The sequence below is a fragment of the Hemitrygon akajei genome, chromosome 10 (assembly GCF_048418815.1).
Source record: "Hemitrygon akajei chromosome 10, sHemAka1.3, whole genome shotgun sequence".
Classification (NCBI taxonomy): Eukaryota; Metazoa; Chordata; class Chondrichthyes; order Myliobatiformes; family Dasyatidae; genus Hemitrygon; species Hemitrygon akajei.
Genome location: NC_133133.1, coordinates 171,516,403 through 171,533,063, shown reverse-complemented (window position 1 = coordinate 171,533,063; position 16,661 = coordinate 171,516,403). Strand labels below are relative to the sequence as shown.

Below are 16,661 nucleotides of genomic sequence, written 5' to 3'. Positions count from 1 at the left end.
GATCAGCCATGATCATACTGAATGGTGGTGCAGTCTCAAAGGGCCGAATGGCCTACTCCTGCACCTATTTTCTATGTTTCTATGGTGAGAGACTCCAAAATGACACGGTGCACACTTCATATGATCTTCCAACACTGTAGTCACATTTTGCTTCACGGTTTGCAGCAATCAATTGGAATGGGAGTTGGCGGGGGGGGGGGGGGGGTGGCAGCAGCAGCAAAAACATTAGCTTGATGTTGGCAGTCATATTGAGCATTGATGACAATAAACAAGGTTTTTACTGTCCAGATTATTCCCCACAAAATATTGTCCAATGAAGAGACAAAGAAAATGCATAACCCAAACTCAGAAAAGCAGTATCATCACCCAAGTGTTTTCTCAGATAACCACATCATTGGAATATTGGTCTTTAAAACACTCAGATTCTCCACACGTTCCATTTTAAGTTTACGTGAACCTCCGTATTGCCTTCAAGAAGAATAAGGTGACCTTTAGCTTTCTTAAAACTGAAGCAATTTTCTCATCCCTGGGATGAACTTTTGTGAGGGGTCTCCTCTTCCAAAGGAACCCATCCTGTTATTCTTAAACACAGAAAATAGTCAATCGTCGGAATGGGAGGAGCAAAAAATGGCACCAGAGGTTTTTGAGGTCCTGGGTGACTTCTTCCAGGCCACCCACAATATAGTTTAAATCTCCTGTTCTCATTCTTTTTTTTCCTTTTCAGGATGACTGAGGTCCTGTTGTAGTCCCTGATCTACAGCTGCGCTCAAACTACATTCTTTACGGGCAGTGGGTTCTCGCTCTTGGAACTCACCAAATGGCTTATGTTTCAGGATCTCCAGAAGTGGTTTGAAAGATGTGCACCTTTGGGGTGCAGCCTTGTTGATGACCCGATTCCTTGCCGATGTCGCCAACTGAAGAGTCATGTTAGATCAGAACATCGAAACAGTGGCCACAGCTGTTGGAAGCTTCTACACTTGAGCAATCTCTCTCTCTCGATGGTGAGAAAGAGTATGCTGGTTCTCAAGTTAGGAGAACTTGAATAAGCAATGCTGCAGATTATAACATTGAAACAGCGAGCTGTTGGTCTCATCTCTTGATATTGCAGGAGTGATATCTCTCCTGCGATGAGAGAGAGAGCCTTTCAGTTGTCAAAGTGTTGGGATAGACAGTAATTTTTGATGGACTCTAAATCTTGTCTCTGGAGGCTCGCTATTTCTTGCATGGCGGGTGATGAGGGGGCTGATGCTTTTGTTGGAATAAGTGGGAGTAAAGATAGGGGGAATTGATGCTTTGGCTGCTTGTGCAAGGGAGAGGGATGCTTAGGTGTTCTAATATTTTTCTGTCATTCATTCTTGGGTTTTTTTCCTCTGCTTGTGGATGTCTGCAAAGAATAAGAATTTCAGGTTGTATACTGTGTGCATTCTCTGATGTTAAATTGAACCATTGATTTATTTTTAGGTTTATGGAAAATTTTGCTGCCTCCACCAACAAGATAAATGTAATACCGGATTGCACATTTCTTGAAACAACTATGGCTCGATTTCAACATATTGGTACTTACAAAAGATTCATCATCCCTTTACATCCTTTCCAATTAAATCTTGCCAATAACAGTTTCATTTTTTAAAATTTATTGAGATACAGTACAGAGTAGGCCCTTCAAGCCACAATACCCAACAATACCCCAATTTAATCCTATCCTCATCACAGGATAACCTGCAATGGCCAATTCACCCACCAACCTGGACTGTAGGAGGAAACTCACGCAGTCACAGGGAGAACGTACAAGCTCCTTACATACAACAGCAAGAAATGAACCCAGGTCGCTTAGTACTGTAAAGTGCTGTGCCTTAACCTGGATCATCACCAAACTTGGGGGTGTATGTAATGGGAGTAGGGTCTTCTAATTAATAAACCTATTCCATTCTGCCTTGTAATATACAAAGTACTTCCAAGGATAAGACTTTGGACACTGTCTTTCAATTTGTCCGTGTTGTTAACTGGGGCGAGTGCTCTCCTCTTTCATTTCTACCAGTTATGTTCAGTTTGGTATCAACAATTACTGCATCCTGTGATTTTTTTTTAGATTAGTTGCAGCAATATTCAAGAAATAAGTGGGAGAAAATGGTTCACCAAATGAGCAAAGATAAACACACCTTTTTATAGTGAACAGAGCCCTGCAAGTCAGGATGCAGTCATTTCATTTTCATTTTAAAATCTTTTTATTAATTATTATTGAAGATTAACAAAAAAGATACATTGTCAATATGTCATTATGTACAATAAAGAATTAAATTAGCAAATAACTGATTAACAAAGCTAAGCAATATATCAATAATAATAAAAAGTAAAGTGTTAAGGATTTTTTTTGAAAGAAAAAGGAAAAAAAAAACCCTACTAACTGAAAAATAAAAATCCATTGGGAGCACAACCCTGGAACTATACATCATACAAGCTTCCGTAAAAAAAACTTCAATCCGCCAACTCAAATCCATTTAAAGAAAATTCGGAAGGAAACCATATTAATTATCTCAAATCAGATGATAGTAGCGGACGATTAAACCCCACCTTTTCTCAAAATCAAATCGAGGATCAAAAGTTCGACTTCTGATTTTCTCCAAACTAAGACATAGCATCACCTGAGAAAACCATTGTATCAAAGTAGGAGCAGAAGCATCTTTCCATTTCAACAAAATAACCCTTCTGGCCAATAATGTAACGAATGCAATTACATGTTGGTCAGATGGAGAAATACCATGAATATATTGAGGGATTATACCAAATAAAACTGTCAATTTATTAGGTTGTAAATTAATTTTTAAAACTTTAGAAATTGTAGAGAAAATAGACTTCCAGAATGTTTCAATACAGAACACGACCAAAACATATGCGTCAATGTGGCTGTCTCGGTTTTACATCTGTCACACTGACTATCAACATTAGCAAACATTTTAGACAGTCTCTCCTTTGTCAAATAGTAAAGATGTACAATTTTAAAATGAATTAGAGAGTGATTGGCACAAATCGAAGAAGAGTTAACCAACTTCAAAATCCGCAACCAATCTTCTGTTATCAGGGTCGTGTTAAGCTCTCTCTCCCAATCTTGCTTAATCTTAAGTGAAGGGTAATTGTGCTGTTGTAACAATAAATTATAAATTTTCCCAATAAAACCCTTCACTAAAGGATTCATTTTAAAAATAATATCTAACAGGTCAGAATCCTGTATATATGGAAAATTACTTAAGTATTTTTGTAAGTGTCTGACCTGAAGATATTGCAGGAAATGTGAATACGAGAGAGAGCATTTAGTTACCGGTACTAATTTCTCAAAAGACATCAATCGGCCATCTTGGAACAGATCCGTGAAGGAATAAACTCCTTTATTCCTCCAAAGAAGAAAGGTAGGATCACCTAATGAAGGTTTAAATAAATAATTTTGTTAAATTAAACTAAAAAGTTTAAATTTTTTGAGATTAAAAAAATTACAAAACTGGAACCAAATTCGTAATGACTGCTTACAGGATATAAATCACAGGATATAAATTTAAATTAGATGCAAAGGAGTCAAAAGCATTAAAGCAAATGTATGCAAGTCATATGCTCATAAACAGGAAATCCCATACAAAAAACAGAATGCTAGAAGAGCTTAATGGCAGGCCGGTGATGTAGTAGCACCTGCACCAGACTTCGAGGCAAGTTGTCCTGGGTTTGAACCCGGCTGGCTCCTCACATACTTTCTGTCTGTGCTGGGTTGAGCATTGAGCTAGCAACTCGGCATGGTAGAAACAGATGTGTTTAAGAGACAGCAAGGTTGCCACCCAATGTGCCATAAGGTGTGGAGAGGAAAAACACAGAAGAGCACAATGAATCAAGTAGCATCTATGAAGGCAACAGGTATACTAAGTCAATGTTTCAGATCAGGCCCTGATCACCCATTGGGTACTTTCAGTGTTCTGTTTCTGTTCTACGTTCCAGTTTCTATGTTACCTTTTGTCTTTAATGTCCATACAATATTTTGAAAACAATTAGGCAAGTAAAACATAGCATTGGCCTCAGTTATTTATATTTGTTGTTTCCATGGTATGACTTTAATTTTGGCAATAGATAGATAAAGAAAGATGGCTGTAAGCATGTAATCAATAGAATTTCATTTAAACCACCATGATAGATATGTGGTAATGTTGTGTAAATGCATACATTTTATCATTTAGGTGAAATTTGGTTGAAGCTTCATTAAAATATTAATATTTTAGTCATCTTGATTGTCCAGTTAAGATGTATAATCAGCAGAATATGAGATTCTGATAGATATTTTTGTAAATGAATTTAGTTGTGAATCATATTACAACATTAAAACATCCTTGTCTGAAGAATTGAATGTGAATTTAAGTGACAAAAATATAGAAGAGATTAACAGAATGACATTTATGTCTGTTGTACTAGCTCTGTCACCAGCACCAACTCTCTCCTCTGGAAACTGATTTTTATCATCCAATCGAATGTTATAGACTAAAGCAGAGAAATTTGACAAGTTGTTGGGAATTTCCAGTTGAACAGTTCTTGGGTAAAATCCCTTTGCGCTGACCTGAAAGAAAAAAAGTTACAAGAATTGGCTTCTTATTTTTTTAATTCAACTTGAACTACCAAAAAGTGTACTTCCCTTTTGAAGTCAAGAAAATTCGGACATATCTCATTCTCCTTATCAAATCAAAATAAGTAGATACCGATACAAGAGATTTTGCCAATGCTGGAAGCAGGGGTCACGGGCTGGGGGTGGGAAGCAGTGACAGAGGGTCTCACTGAACTCCCGTCGAACAGAAGATTTAAACTTCTTCAGGGTATATGTTAAGAATGCATTACCTTTCACAAATAATTATGAATCTTGTAATGTATTGAAAATTTCAGTAATATTTGAGTAATCTTGTGCATGTGTGTGTGTATATATATATATATATAGTTTGATTAAATATTGTTGTTCATTTAAATAATTAGTTATGGGTTTTATGTAAAAATATGTTAATTGCATATGTCATCATGCCAAAACACAATACGTGGGCACCTCACAAAGAAAACTTGAAATTAGACCTGCACTTTTGGACTCCTGTGTGTCCTTTTGAACTAGTTTAATGTTTTGAAGTTACAAAACGTAACAGATCTCCACAACCATGGTAACTTTTGGAACTGTTACAGGCCTTATAAGAGGACCTTTACACTTATGACTATGTGGCTAAGCACAACTCCAATACCATATTCAAGTCTGCTGATGTAGGTCTAATCAAAGATGGTGAAGAATCAGCATATACGAAGGCGACTGAAAATCTGGCTGAGTGGTGTCATAACTACAACCTCTCACTCAATGTCATCAAGACCAAGGAAAATTGTAGACTTCAGGAGAGGGAAACCAGAGGGTCCATGAGCCAATCCTCATCAGAATATCAGAGAGGGAGAGGGTTTGCAACTTTAAATTCATAGATAATCTGCCCAGCACATAAATGCAATTGTGAAGAAAGTATTTCATGCATCAACTTCCTTAGGAGATTGTGGCGATTCAGTGTGACACCTAAAACTTTGACAAACTTCTATAGTGTAGTGGATAGTTATTGACTGGCTACATCACAGCCTGGTATGGAAACACCATTGCCTTTGAATGGAAAATCCTACAAATGTACTGGGTTTGGCCCAGTGCACCACTGGTAAAGCCCTCCCAATTATTGAGCACTCCTACATAAATGCTGTCTCAAGAAAGCACTATCCATCATCAGTGGTCTCCACCATCAGGGATCCGCACCACCCAGGTCATGCTCTCTTCTCACTGCTGCCATCAGATAGAAAGTACAAAAGCCTCAGGACTTGCACCACCAGATTCAAGAACAGTTATTACCCCTCAACCAGTAGGCTCTTGAAATAAAGGGGATAACTTCACTCAATTTCACTTGCCCCATCATTGAAATATTCCCACAACCTATGGACTCACTTCAACTCATGTTCTCAATATTTATTGCTTAATTATTTTTATTATTATTATTATTTCAAAGACAGGTGTGAAATAAGGGCCTGAAGGATCATTGGAGACCCAAGTCACTGCAACCCTGGTCTATCCCAGCTGCTACCATCCAGGAAACAGTACCACAGCATAAAAGCCAGGACAAACAGGCTCTGGGACAGCTTCTTCCACCAGGCCATCAAACTGATTAACTCACGCTGATTTGAGTGTATTTCTATGTTACATTGATTGTTCTATTTATTATAAATTAATATAAATTACTATGATTACACATTGCACATTTAGACGGAGAGGTAACGTAAAGATTTTTACTCCATGTATGTAAAGGATGTTAAAAATTTCATTTCATTTCATTTTCATTTCTTTTCAATTCATTTCATTTCTTTTTGTACTCATGTTCTCATTATTTATTGCTTGGGAGGGTGGAGTGAGGCTCAAATATGAGGGGAACAAATGCAGTGTGATAAAACATGTAAGCTAGAGGAAAGTGCTGCAATTTATTGTGTTTTTCTTACTCTGTTCTTTATGCTTATTGTGTTTGTATGTGGCATCTGATCCACAGTAACAATCATTTGTTCTTTACATTTGTGTACATGAATGACAATAAACATTCTTGAATGTTGCTCAAAAAATTAAGTATTTTTAGCTTACTACAAACACCAATTTCTTCCTCTTTTTGAAAGGTTCTTCAGCTCAGCAGAAAGATAAAGATATCTGAATAACTCTTTCAAACAGCTTGACCATTCCTTTAATTGTTCTCTGGACAATACTACAAACTTTATTTCAAAGTGGATAGTCTTCAGTACAATTTATAGACAAGGAAGCATTTCTTTAGCCACTGAGTAGTGAATCTGTAGAATTCATTGCCAGCAGCCAGATGGAGGCCAAGTCATTGGGTATATTTAAAGAAAAGGTTGATAGATTCTCGTTTAGACAGGGCATGAAGGGATATTGGGAGAAGGAAAGAGATTGAAGCTGCGGGAGAAATAGATCAGCCATGCTGAAATAGTGGAGATGACTCGATGGACCAAATGACCTAATTCTGCTACTATATCCTATGGTCTTACGGTCTTAGCACATGATTTTTGTGAGAACTCCATTCTCTGTCACACAGTAATCATTGTAGACTGACTGTTCCATGAAACTGACACTTAATGTGCAAATTTTTACCAATGTCATATGGTCGAAGAGTAGTTTGTCTTGCCAGTATTATTTATATATATGATCCTTTTAAATACCTAAAAATGGACAGCACAAAGCCTCCCTGTAAATGCTTCCTTGCCTCCTACTCAATAGCTACAATTAAGCTGTTGCATTTCATTACACAAGGTGAACAGATTGTGCCGTCATTCCCTGTGCTTTTGGACATTTGCTATTAAATATACTCGTGGATCTGAGTTATAATGAAAGATTGCAAAGGTTTGGACTTAATTCCCTGAAACGTAAGAGAATGAGAGGAGATTTGATAGAGGTATACAAAATTATGAAGATTATAGATAGGGTAAATGCAAGCAGGCTTTTTCCACTGAAGTTGAGTGAGACTACAAATAGAAGTCATAGGTTAAGGGTGAAAGGTGAAATGTTTAAGGGGGAACTTCTTAATTCAGAGGGTGCTGACAGCGCAAATGGGAGATGTGGAGTCAATTTCAACATCTAAAAGAAATTTGGATAGATACATGGATGAGATGGATAAGGAGGACTATGGTCCAGGTGCAGGTCAATGGTAGTAGGCAGATTAATCATCCGCCACAGACTAGATGGGCCAAAGGGCCTGTTTCCGTGCTGAAGTGTTCTATGACTCTTCTATACCAAAACTTAGCATAATCAGTGAGGCCAGGAGTAGAAATAACTAATTTGAACTTACCTCCAGGGTGTATGTTCCAGGCAACAGAAGCCTATAATATTCTCCAAGTTCATTAGTTTTAAAAGGAATAAGGTTTTCCCTGCCGTGCACCTTTATAATTGCATCTTTAATTGGTTGATTATAAGCATCCAGGATTTGTCCTTTCACACCTATACAAATAGAAATTATTTAAAAATAAAATTATAAAACTATTTTAATCTATCTAAAATGGGCAAGATCAACTTAGCTACAATGGATTTCAACCATTTATGTGGAGGTGTGTTCTGTAAGAAAGCAATAAACCTTTTAGATGAGCGTTTGGTTCAATATTAGAAACAAATTAACACAACCCAAACATTAAGTTGTGTTTGGACCCAACCTAAACCCAAACACTCACAGTATATATTTGAGGTAACCACTCCAATCTGATGTAGCCACAGTACCAGTAGGTATCATTTGGAATCCTCCAAACTAATTATTTTATGATTGCAAAATCATGTATGCTTCAGGTACAACATCATGAATTAGTTATTCAATAGTATAGTGAGCAGTTTTAGGTTCTGTATCTAAAGAAGCATGTGCTGGCATTGGAGGAGGTCCAGAGATTTCTTGTTTACAACAATGAATCCAGGAATAGAAGGGTTAACATATGGGGAGTACTTGGGCCTATACTCACTGGGGTTTAGAAGACTACGGAGGGACCTCATTGAAATCTATCAAATATTGAAAAAGACCTGGATAGTAGGACACAGAGAGGATGTTTCTAATAGTGGGAGGGCATGGAACCAGAGGGCACAGCCTCAGAATACAAGGAAGTCCTTAGAGATGAGGAGGAATTTCTTTAATCAGAGGGTGGTAAATTGCCACAGATGGTTGTGGAGATAAAGTACATAACTGGATTTAAAGTGGAGATTGATAGGTTCTTGATTAGTAAGGGCTTTAATGTTACAGGGAGAAGGGAGGATGATGTGGTTGAGAGGGGTAATAAATCAGCCATGACAAAATAGGAAGAGACTTGGTGGGCTGAATTTCCTAATTCTACTCCAATGTTTTATGATCTTAACTTGTACATGACTGAATCTCAACATGCAAAGAGTGAGTCATGCTTCAGTTCTGGCAAGCACCCCTCCAAAAGCACACATTGCTGAGATAATTTTCTGTGTTTTCTCATTTTAATCTATTCTAATTCTGCAATTAAGAAATAAGTATAAAGTTGGAGAAATAGACTTAATGATCAAAAGTACAAACTGTAGCCAGTGCTCAGATTATTGCAGTGGGGATCTGCCTGCTGCACCACTGATTGAGAGACCTCAAGAGGCCAGTCTGCAGACACTTGAAATCTGGAGCAGATGCACAAAATACTGAAGGAAACTCGGCAGGTTTGCCTCGGTTTTCTGTACGCTGCTGTAGTGAGCTTAATTTCTCTAATTGTGTAAGTGTGTCCTCAGTTAAGGAGGGTGATGAGCCGAAGGGCCTGTTTCTGTGCTGTAGGGTTCTATGACTCTCCTATACCAAAACCCAGCATAATCAGTGAGGCTGGGACAGGCCATTTCGCTTCTGATCTCCCTGCTGCATCGGATTCAAGTCACTAGTTAATCCGTTCTGGACCTTACGATAGTTAGTTTTCACACTTTGTTTGTTAATGTGTAATCCATCTGTCGATTTCATCCTTACTTTCATAAGTTGCTATGTGCTTTGTGTGCTATCTATACTACAATGCTTTACATCCTGGTTCGGAGAAACTTTTTTCTCGTTTGGTGGTATACATGTATATAGTTAAATGACAATAGACTTGACTTGATTTGACTGACAGCAGCTTTTCCACTGCCGCTGTAGTACCCTTGGATGGTGAACAGAATGTGTAGGCATTTAACTTTAACTCAGACTGCCTCTCCATACAGGATCATTATGATCTCACGTAGTGTAAAACTTTATTTTGCAGATCATTTCACAACATCAGCACATTGATGTTGTACAAATGAAACACAAAGTGTTACTGTTACAGAGAAAGTGTACTGCAGTCCTGACTGACTGAGTGCTTCTTAAAATTCCAGATTGTGTGTTGCATTTTGCCTCTTCTGTCAGCATTCCCATGTTAATTCATTTATTTATTGAGCTACAACATGGAATAGGCCCTTCAAGCTGTGCAGCCCAGCAATCCTGCAATTTAATCCCAGCCTAATTATGGGACAAGTTACAATGACCAATTAACCTACTAACATGTACATCTTTGGACTGTGGGAGGAAACCGGCGCACCTGGAGGAAATCCACGTTGTCATGGGGAGGACATAGAAGGTCTTTACAGGCAGTGGCAGGAATTGAACCCAGGTCACCTGTACTGTAAAGTGTTGTGCTAACCACTGCGCACCATGCCGCCACATTCAGATTGGTTTCTGGCCAATTAACTTAAATCTCCGGAGGTGGAGCCAGTCAAACAGCCTTTTAACAGGAAGGTTCTTAGAATCAGGCTGTTAGATCAACGGAGCAGGAAGAAGGAATGGGACGCACCCTCTACAACCTGCCCTCCCCCTCCACCCCACAGTCCATACTCAGAGCTTGTCATCACAGTACTGAGCCCATCTCTTTGGAACCCATCTAAGACTCAAACTTTGATGGAGCCATTCCACAGCCAGTAGTGGAGTGATTCAGCACTGGATTTGTACCAGTTCCATACACAGTAGCACCGTCTATAGCACTTCTGCCCTATAATGACTCCTTTTAGCACTCAGCTCTACTGAGAAGTCATCCTGTACAATAAGTGAGGAATTAAGTGTACTAAGTTATATTCCAGCAGGTTAAAATATTATTTGAGTTAAAATTTGAGACAGGGAGGCTGCGGGGGTAGGGGTGCAAGCCGATGTTCGACTCCATTTTACCGTTTAAAGCTTCTGTTGTGGACCAATTGAAGCGACGAGGGAATTTGAAACACCGAGGCGAAAGCGGAAGATGAGCGTCGGCTGCCTGCCTTTGGATTGCTGATGGGATCTCTCTGCTGCCAGAGAAGGGAGCCTGTGAGGTCAGTCACTATGTCTGGAGGATGTTACCAAGGCTTTTCTGCATTTTAGATATGGATTTAGACTATGGACTATGGATGTTTTTAATCATAGTTTTTTATATTCCGTGTTTTTCACGTGTGCTTTCTTGTTTTTTAGTGCAGGGGAGGGGGATTTGGAGGCCAATGTTCTTTTCTCATTTTCTGTGGGGGAGGTGGTTTGGGGGTCGATGTTCTTGTTGCATTCTTGTTCATTTCTTTATGTGGGGAAAGGGGTATTTGGGGGTGGATGTTCTTGTTCATTTCTTCGTCTGGGGAAAGGCGTATTTGGAGGTCGATGTTCTTGTTGCATTTTGAGTGGGGAAGAGGGTTTGGGGGTTGATGATCATGTTGCTGTTCTTTTTTCTTGGTTTCATGGCTATCTGGAGAAGAAGAATCTCAGAGTTGTATATTTTGGTAATAAATAAATCTTTGAAAATGCTGTGCTCTTCAGAGCTCCAGCCAATGAAGATCAGTAGCTCAGAAGCTAACATTGAAAAATACTGCAGAGAATGCTGAATACTGTGATGATTTTCTCCTTTACGCATTAAAGCAAGTATTATTAGCAGAAATAGTACAAGATACAGCACAAACCTAAATGGACAAGCTTGAAGAAATTAATCAGGGAAATCTTATTCTCATTCCAGAAGTTCTTCAGTGTGTCTGGCGGTGGATTCATACAACACGACATCTCCACAGTTAGTTCGAAACATTGTGCCTGAATATAGTTGAAGTCTTGCATTCCACCTAAGGAAAAGGGTTATAGTTTAGATAAAATATTCTTATGGCCCAAACTTAAACTTTGTCCCTGCCAGTGAAGAACAAGTCTACCTGAACTGCTGACTTACAGCATCAAAGACAACACACACAAAATGCTGGAGGAACTCGGCAGGTCAGGCAGCATCTGTGGAAAAGATTAAACAGTTGACATTTTGGGCTGGGGACCCTTCTTCAGGACTGGAAAGGAAGGGGAGAACAGAGTAGAAGGTGGAGGGGAGGAAGAAGTACAAGGTGGTAGGTGATAGGTGAAACCAGGAGAGGAGAAGGGAGAGAAAGAGCTGGGAAGTTGATTGGTGAAGGAGATAAAGGGCTGGAGAAGAGGGAATCTGATAGGAGAGGACAGATGACCATGGAAGAAAGGGGAGGGGGGAGCACCATAGGGAGGTGATGGGCAGGTTAGGTGATAAAGCAAGAAAGGAAAATGGGAATGGGGAATGTGGGGGCGGGGGGGTGGCAATTACTGAAAGCTTGATTCATTGATGTTAATGCCATTAAGTTGGAGGCTACCCAGATGAAACATAAGGTGTTGCTCCACCAACCTGAGTGTGGCCTCATCATGGCAGTAGAGGAGGCCATGGACCAACATGTTGGAATGGGAAGTAGAATTGAAAAGTGTGACCACCGGGAGATCCTGCTTTATGTGGCAGTTGGAGCAAAGGTGTCAAAGACCCTGGTTCAATCCTGACATCAGATACTACCTGTCTGCAGTTTACATAGGTTTCTTCCGGTTTCTCCAGCATCTTTCCAAATCTAAAGGATACATAAGTTTGCAGGTTAACTGGCCACTGTAAATTATGCCCCAGTGTGAAGGAGAGTGGATAGGTGAATACAGAGAATGTAGAATCAGAAACACAAGAGATTCTGCAAATGCTAGAATTCCAGAGTAACACACATAAAATGTTGGAGGAAGTCAACAGGTCAGGCAGCATCTATGGAAGGGAATGAACAATCAACATTTCAAGCAGAGACTCTTCATCAGGACTGGAAAATCCTACAAAAAGTAGTGGATACAGCCCAGTCCACCATGGGTACAGCACTCCCAGCCATTGAGCACATCAACATGAAACACAGTACTGGGAAAGCAGCATCCATCATTAGGGATCCTCCCAAACCAGGACACGCTCTCTTCTCACTGCTGCAATCAGGAAGAAGCTACAGGAGCCTCAACACTCTCACCGCCAGGTTCAGGAAGAGTTACTACCCCTCAACCATCAGGCTCCTGAACCAAAGGGGATAACTTTACTCAACTTCACTTCCTCATCATTGGAATGTTCCCACAACCAATGGACTCATTTTCAAAGACTTCATCTCATGTTCTTGACATTTATTGCTTAGTTGTTATTATTATATTTTCCTTTTGTATTTGCACAATGTGCTGTCTTCTGCACTCAGGTGGAACACCCTAGTTGGGCAGTCTTTCATTGATTCTGTTACGGTTATTATTCTACAGATTTATTGAGTATGCCCACAAGAAAATAAATCTCAGGGTTGTATATAGTGACATATATGGACTTTGATATTAAATTTACTTTGAACTTTGACTTGTCTAAATAAGTGGCCATCCCAATTAACCAACAGCTCATTAACCAGAATCTACTGTATTCAAAAATGGTTGCCTGAACTGTCACAGATGTAGTTGCTTGACCCAGTGACAGAAGTAACTGCAGAGGCTGGAATTTGGAGCATGAAAAAACAAATTCTGGGAAAACTCAGACAAAAAAGTGATTCTGCAGATGCTGGAAATCTTGTGCAACACACAGAAACTGCTGGAGGATCTCAGTAGGCCAGGCAAGTTTTCAAGCTGACTATTTAATTTTGTCTATAATGCTGCTGGGGTTTCTCCAGCATTTGTTGTATGCTGCTGGAAGAACTCAGCAAGTCAAGCAGTAGTTGTGGAACAAAGGAATGGTCAGATTTCAACCTGCTGCCAGCTTGCTCTATTGGGATGAATGTTGTGGGTGCATTCCAAAATAGACCCTTGGTGCCATGATAGCATAGCGGTCAGCATGACGATATTACAGCTGGGAGTGTTGGAGTTTGGAGATCAATTTCGGCATCATCTGTAAGGAGTTTGTACATCCTCCCCATGGAATGCATGGATTTTCTCCGGTTTTCTCACGCACTCCAAGGACATACCGGTTAGTAGGTTAATTGGTCATTATAATTTGTCCTGTGATTAAGCTAGAGTTAAATCTGGGGTTGCTGGGTAGCACAGGTTGAAGAGCTGGAAGGGTCTATTCTGCACTCAATCTCAATAAATAAATACTTAAATCAGGCCTGGACTCATCTCAAGCACACAGCAGGGTGGCCTAAAGAAAATTAAGAGTGGTCATGTACAGTAAATACCCAAACAAATTCTGAAACACTCCCTTTATCATTCTGTTTAGGTCAATAAATGGAAAATCTATCAATATTTATTTATATATTTATTCTGAAATACTTGTTTTAAAATAATATGTAGAGACAAGGATTAAAAGAAGTGAGGAACCTTCCATTCAAACACCTCCCCTTATTTTTCATGTTTATATCAAGTTAAGAACAACTTAATGCCACTTAGAAATAATTATTTGCATATAGTTTACCTTCCAAAGAATACCATTCAGCTCCAATGGTAATTCCATCGATAAAAATTGGTGTTTCTACACATTCATCTCCGAAGTGCATTCCTGCATGGCTATAAGAGAAGTTCTTTGCAAGATAAACGAAGACATCATTGTCAGGGCATCTGCTGGTCTCTTTGGAGTTGGAGTATTTTGCAGAGAGACATAAACCAGAGTTAACATGACAATTCCAACAAAAAATCTCAATTAACACAATGGGGAGTTTCATCTCTCTTTGTCACTCCTTTACAAGGTATGAGAAATGCTTGCAAAGCTGGGATTTATTGCCTGAACACTAATTAACTGTGTGGCTTGCTCATCAAATTCCAAGTAGGTTCAATTTTTATTGCTATAGTCCTTAAAGTAGTATTTAGTGACAAGAAGTCACATGCAGGTACATCCTTTCTGTGAAGGAACCCCATTCCCAATAGGGTTTTGATACAAATCACTGGTTTTATGACCAACATTGTTCATCGTAAGTTATTTTAAATTCCATATTATATAATTATTTACTACTTATTATATATTATTTAATTATTTATGGTTTTATATTGCTTTATTTCTACACTATTCTTGGTTGGTGCGACTGTAACGAAACCCAATTTCCCTCAGGATCAATAAAGTATGTCTGTCTGTCTGTCATAATTAATAATGTAAACTCCCCCTCTGTATTCTTTAGATTTCTTCCTTGTTTTTTGAACTGGCTGAGTAAATTTCCTTTAATCTGTCATGTTTGGGACTTTGTTTATGTTTGACTAGTTGATTTCCAGACTATTGGATATTATTTACTTATGAAGACCATAAGGCATAGGAGCAGAATTAGGCCATTTGGCCCATCGAGCTTGCTTCACCATTTAATCACGGATGATACTTTTCTCCTCTCCTCATTCTCTAGCCTTCTCCCCGTAACCTTTGGTGCCCTGTTCAATCAAGAATCTATCAACCTCTGCTTTACACACACCCAACAACATGGCCTCCACAGCTGCTTGTGGTAACAAATTCCACAAATTCACCACCCTCTGGCTAACAAAATTTCTCCACATCTTTGGTTTAAATGGATGCCTTTCTATCCTGAGGCTGTGCCCTCTTGCTCTAGAAACCCCCACCATGGAAAAACATCCTTTCCACATCTATTCTGCCTAGGCCTTTCAATATCCAAATGGTTTCAATAAAATCACCCCCCAGCTTTCTAAATTCCAGAGCTATCAAACTTCTTTTATTTGATAATCCTTTCATTCCCAGAATCATCCTTGTGAACCGCCTCCTGACTTTCTCCAATGCCAGCACATCTTCTCTTAGATGAGGAGCCCTAAACTGTTCATAATACTCAAGGAGAAGCCTCACCAGTGCCTTATAAAGCCTCAGCATCACATCTTTGCTCTTGTATTCTAGACCTTTTGAAATGAATGCCAACATTGCACTTGCCATCCTCACCACCGACTCAATCTGCAAGTTAACCTTTAGGGTTTTCTGCACAAGGACTCCCAAATCCCTTTGCATCTCAAATTTTTGGATTTTCTCCCTGTTTAGAAAATAGTCTGCACATTTATTTCTTCTACCAAAGTGCATTACCATGCATTTTCCAACATTGTATCTCATTTGCCACTTTCTTGCCCATTCTCCTAATCTGTCTAAGTCCTTCTGCAGCCTACCTGTTTCCTCAACACTACCTGCCCCTCCACCAATCTTCATATCATTTGCAAATTGGCAACAAAACCATCTATTCCATCATCTAAATCATTGATATACAGCATAAAAAGAGCTGGTCGCAACACCAGCTCCTGCGGAACACCACTAGTCACTGACAGCTAACCAGAAAAGGATCCTTTTATTCCCACTAGCTGCCTCCTACCAATCAGCCAATGCCCTAATCATGTTAGTAACTTCCCTGTAATACCATGAGGTCTTAACTTGGTAAGCAGCCTCATGTGTAGCACCTTGTCAAAGGCCTTCTGAAAGTCCAAATATACAACACTCACTGTAACCCCTTTATTTATCCTACTTGGAATTTCTTAAAATTTCCAACAGGTTCATCAGGCAAGATTCTCCCTTAAGGAAACCATGCTGACTTTGTCCTTTCTTGTCCAGTGTCACCTCATCCTTAACAATTAACTCCAACCTCTTCCCAACCACTGAGGTCAGGCTAACTGGTCCATAGTTTCCTTTCTGCTACCTTCCTCCTTTCTTGAAGAATTGAGCAACATATGGAATTTTCCAGTCCTCTGGCACCATTGTCAAGAGTCCAAGGATTCTTGAAAGGTCATTGCTAATGCCTCCACAATCTCTAACACTACCTCTTTCAGAACCTTAGGGTGCAGTTCAGCTGGTCTGGATGACTTATGTACCCTTGGGTCTTTCAGCTTTTTGAGCACGGTCTCCCTTGTAATAGTAACTACACT

The 16,661-nt window shown here is 39.4% G+C and overlaps 1 protein-coding gene across 1 annotated transcript in view; it reads right to left on the bottom strand.

Moving 5' to 3' along the window:
* Positions 1 to 2,259: 2,259 nt before the first annotated feature.
* Positions 2,260 to 16,661, bottom strand: part of LOC140734959 (carboxypeptidase M-like) — a 74,139-nt gene continuing 59,737 nt past the window's right edge. Inside the window, exons 5-8 of the mRNA XM_073059702.1 lie at positions 14,245 to 14,397; positions 11,477 to 11,629; positions 7,872 to 8,020; positions 2,260 to 4,588 (exon numbers count right to left, since the gene is read on the bottom strand). Of these exons, the coding sequence (XP_072915803.1) occupies positions 4,346 to 4,588; positions 7,872 to 8,020; positions 11,477 to 11,629; positions 14,245 to 14,397 (698 nt within the window). The 3' untranslated portion in view covers positions 2,260 to 4,345. The remainder of the gene's footprint in view (positions 4,589 to 7,871; positions 8,021 to 11,476; positions 11,630 to 14,244; positions 14,398 to 16,661) is intronic.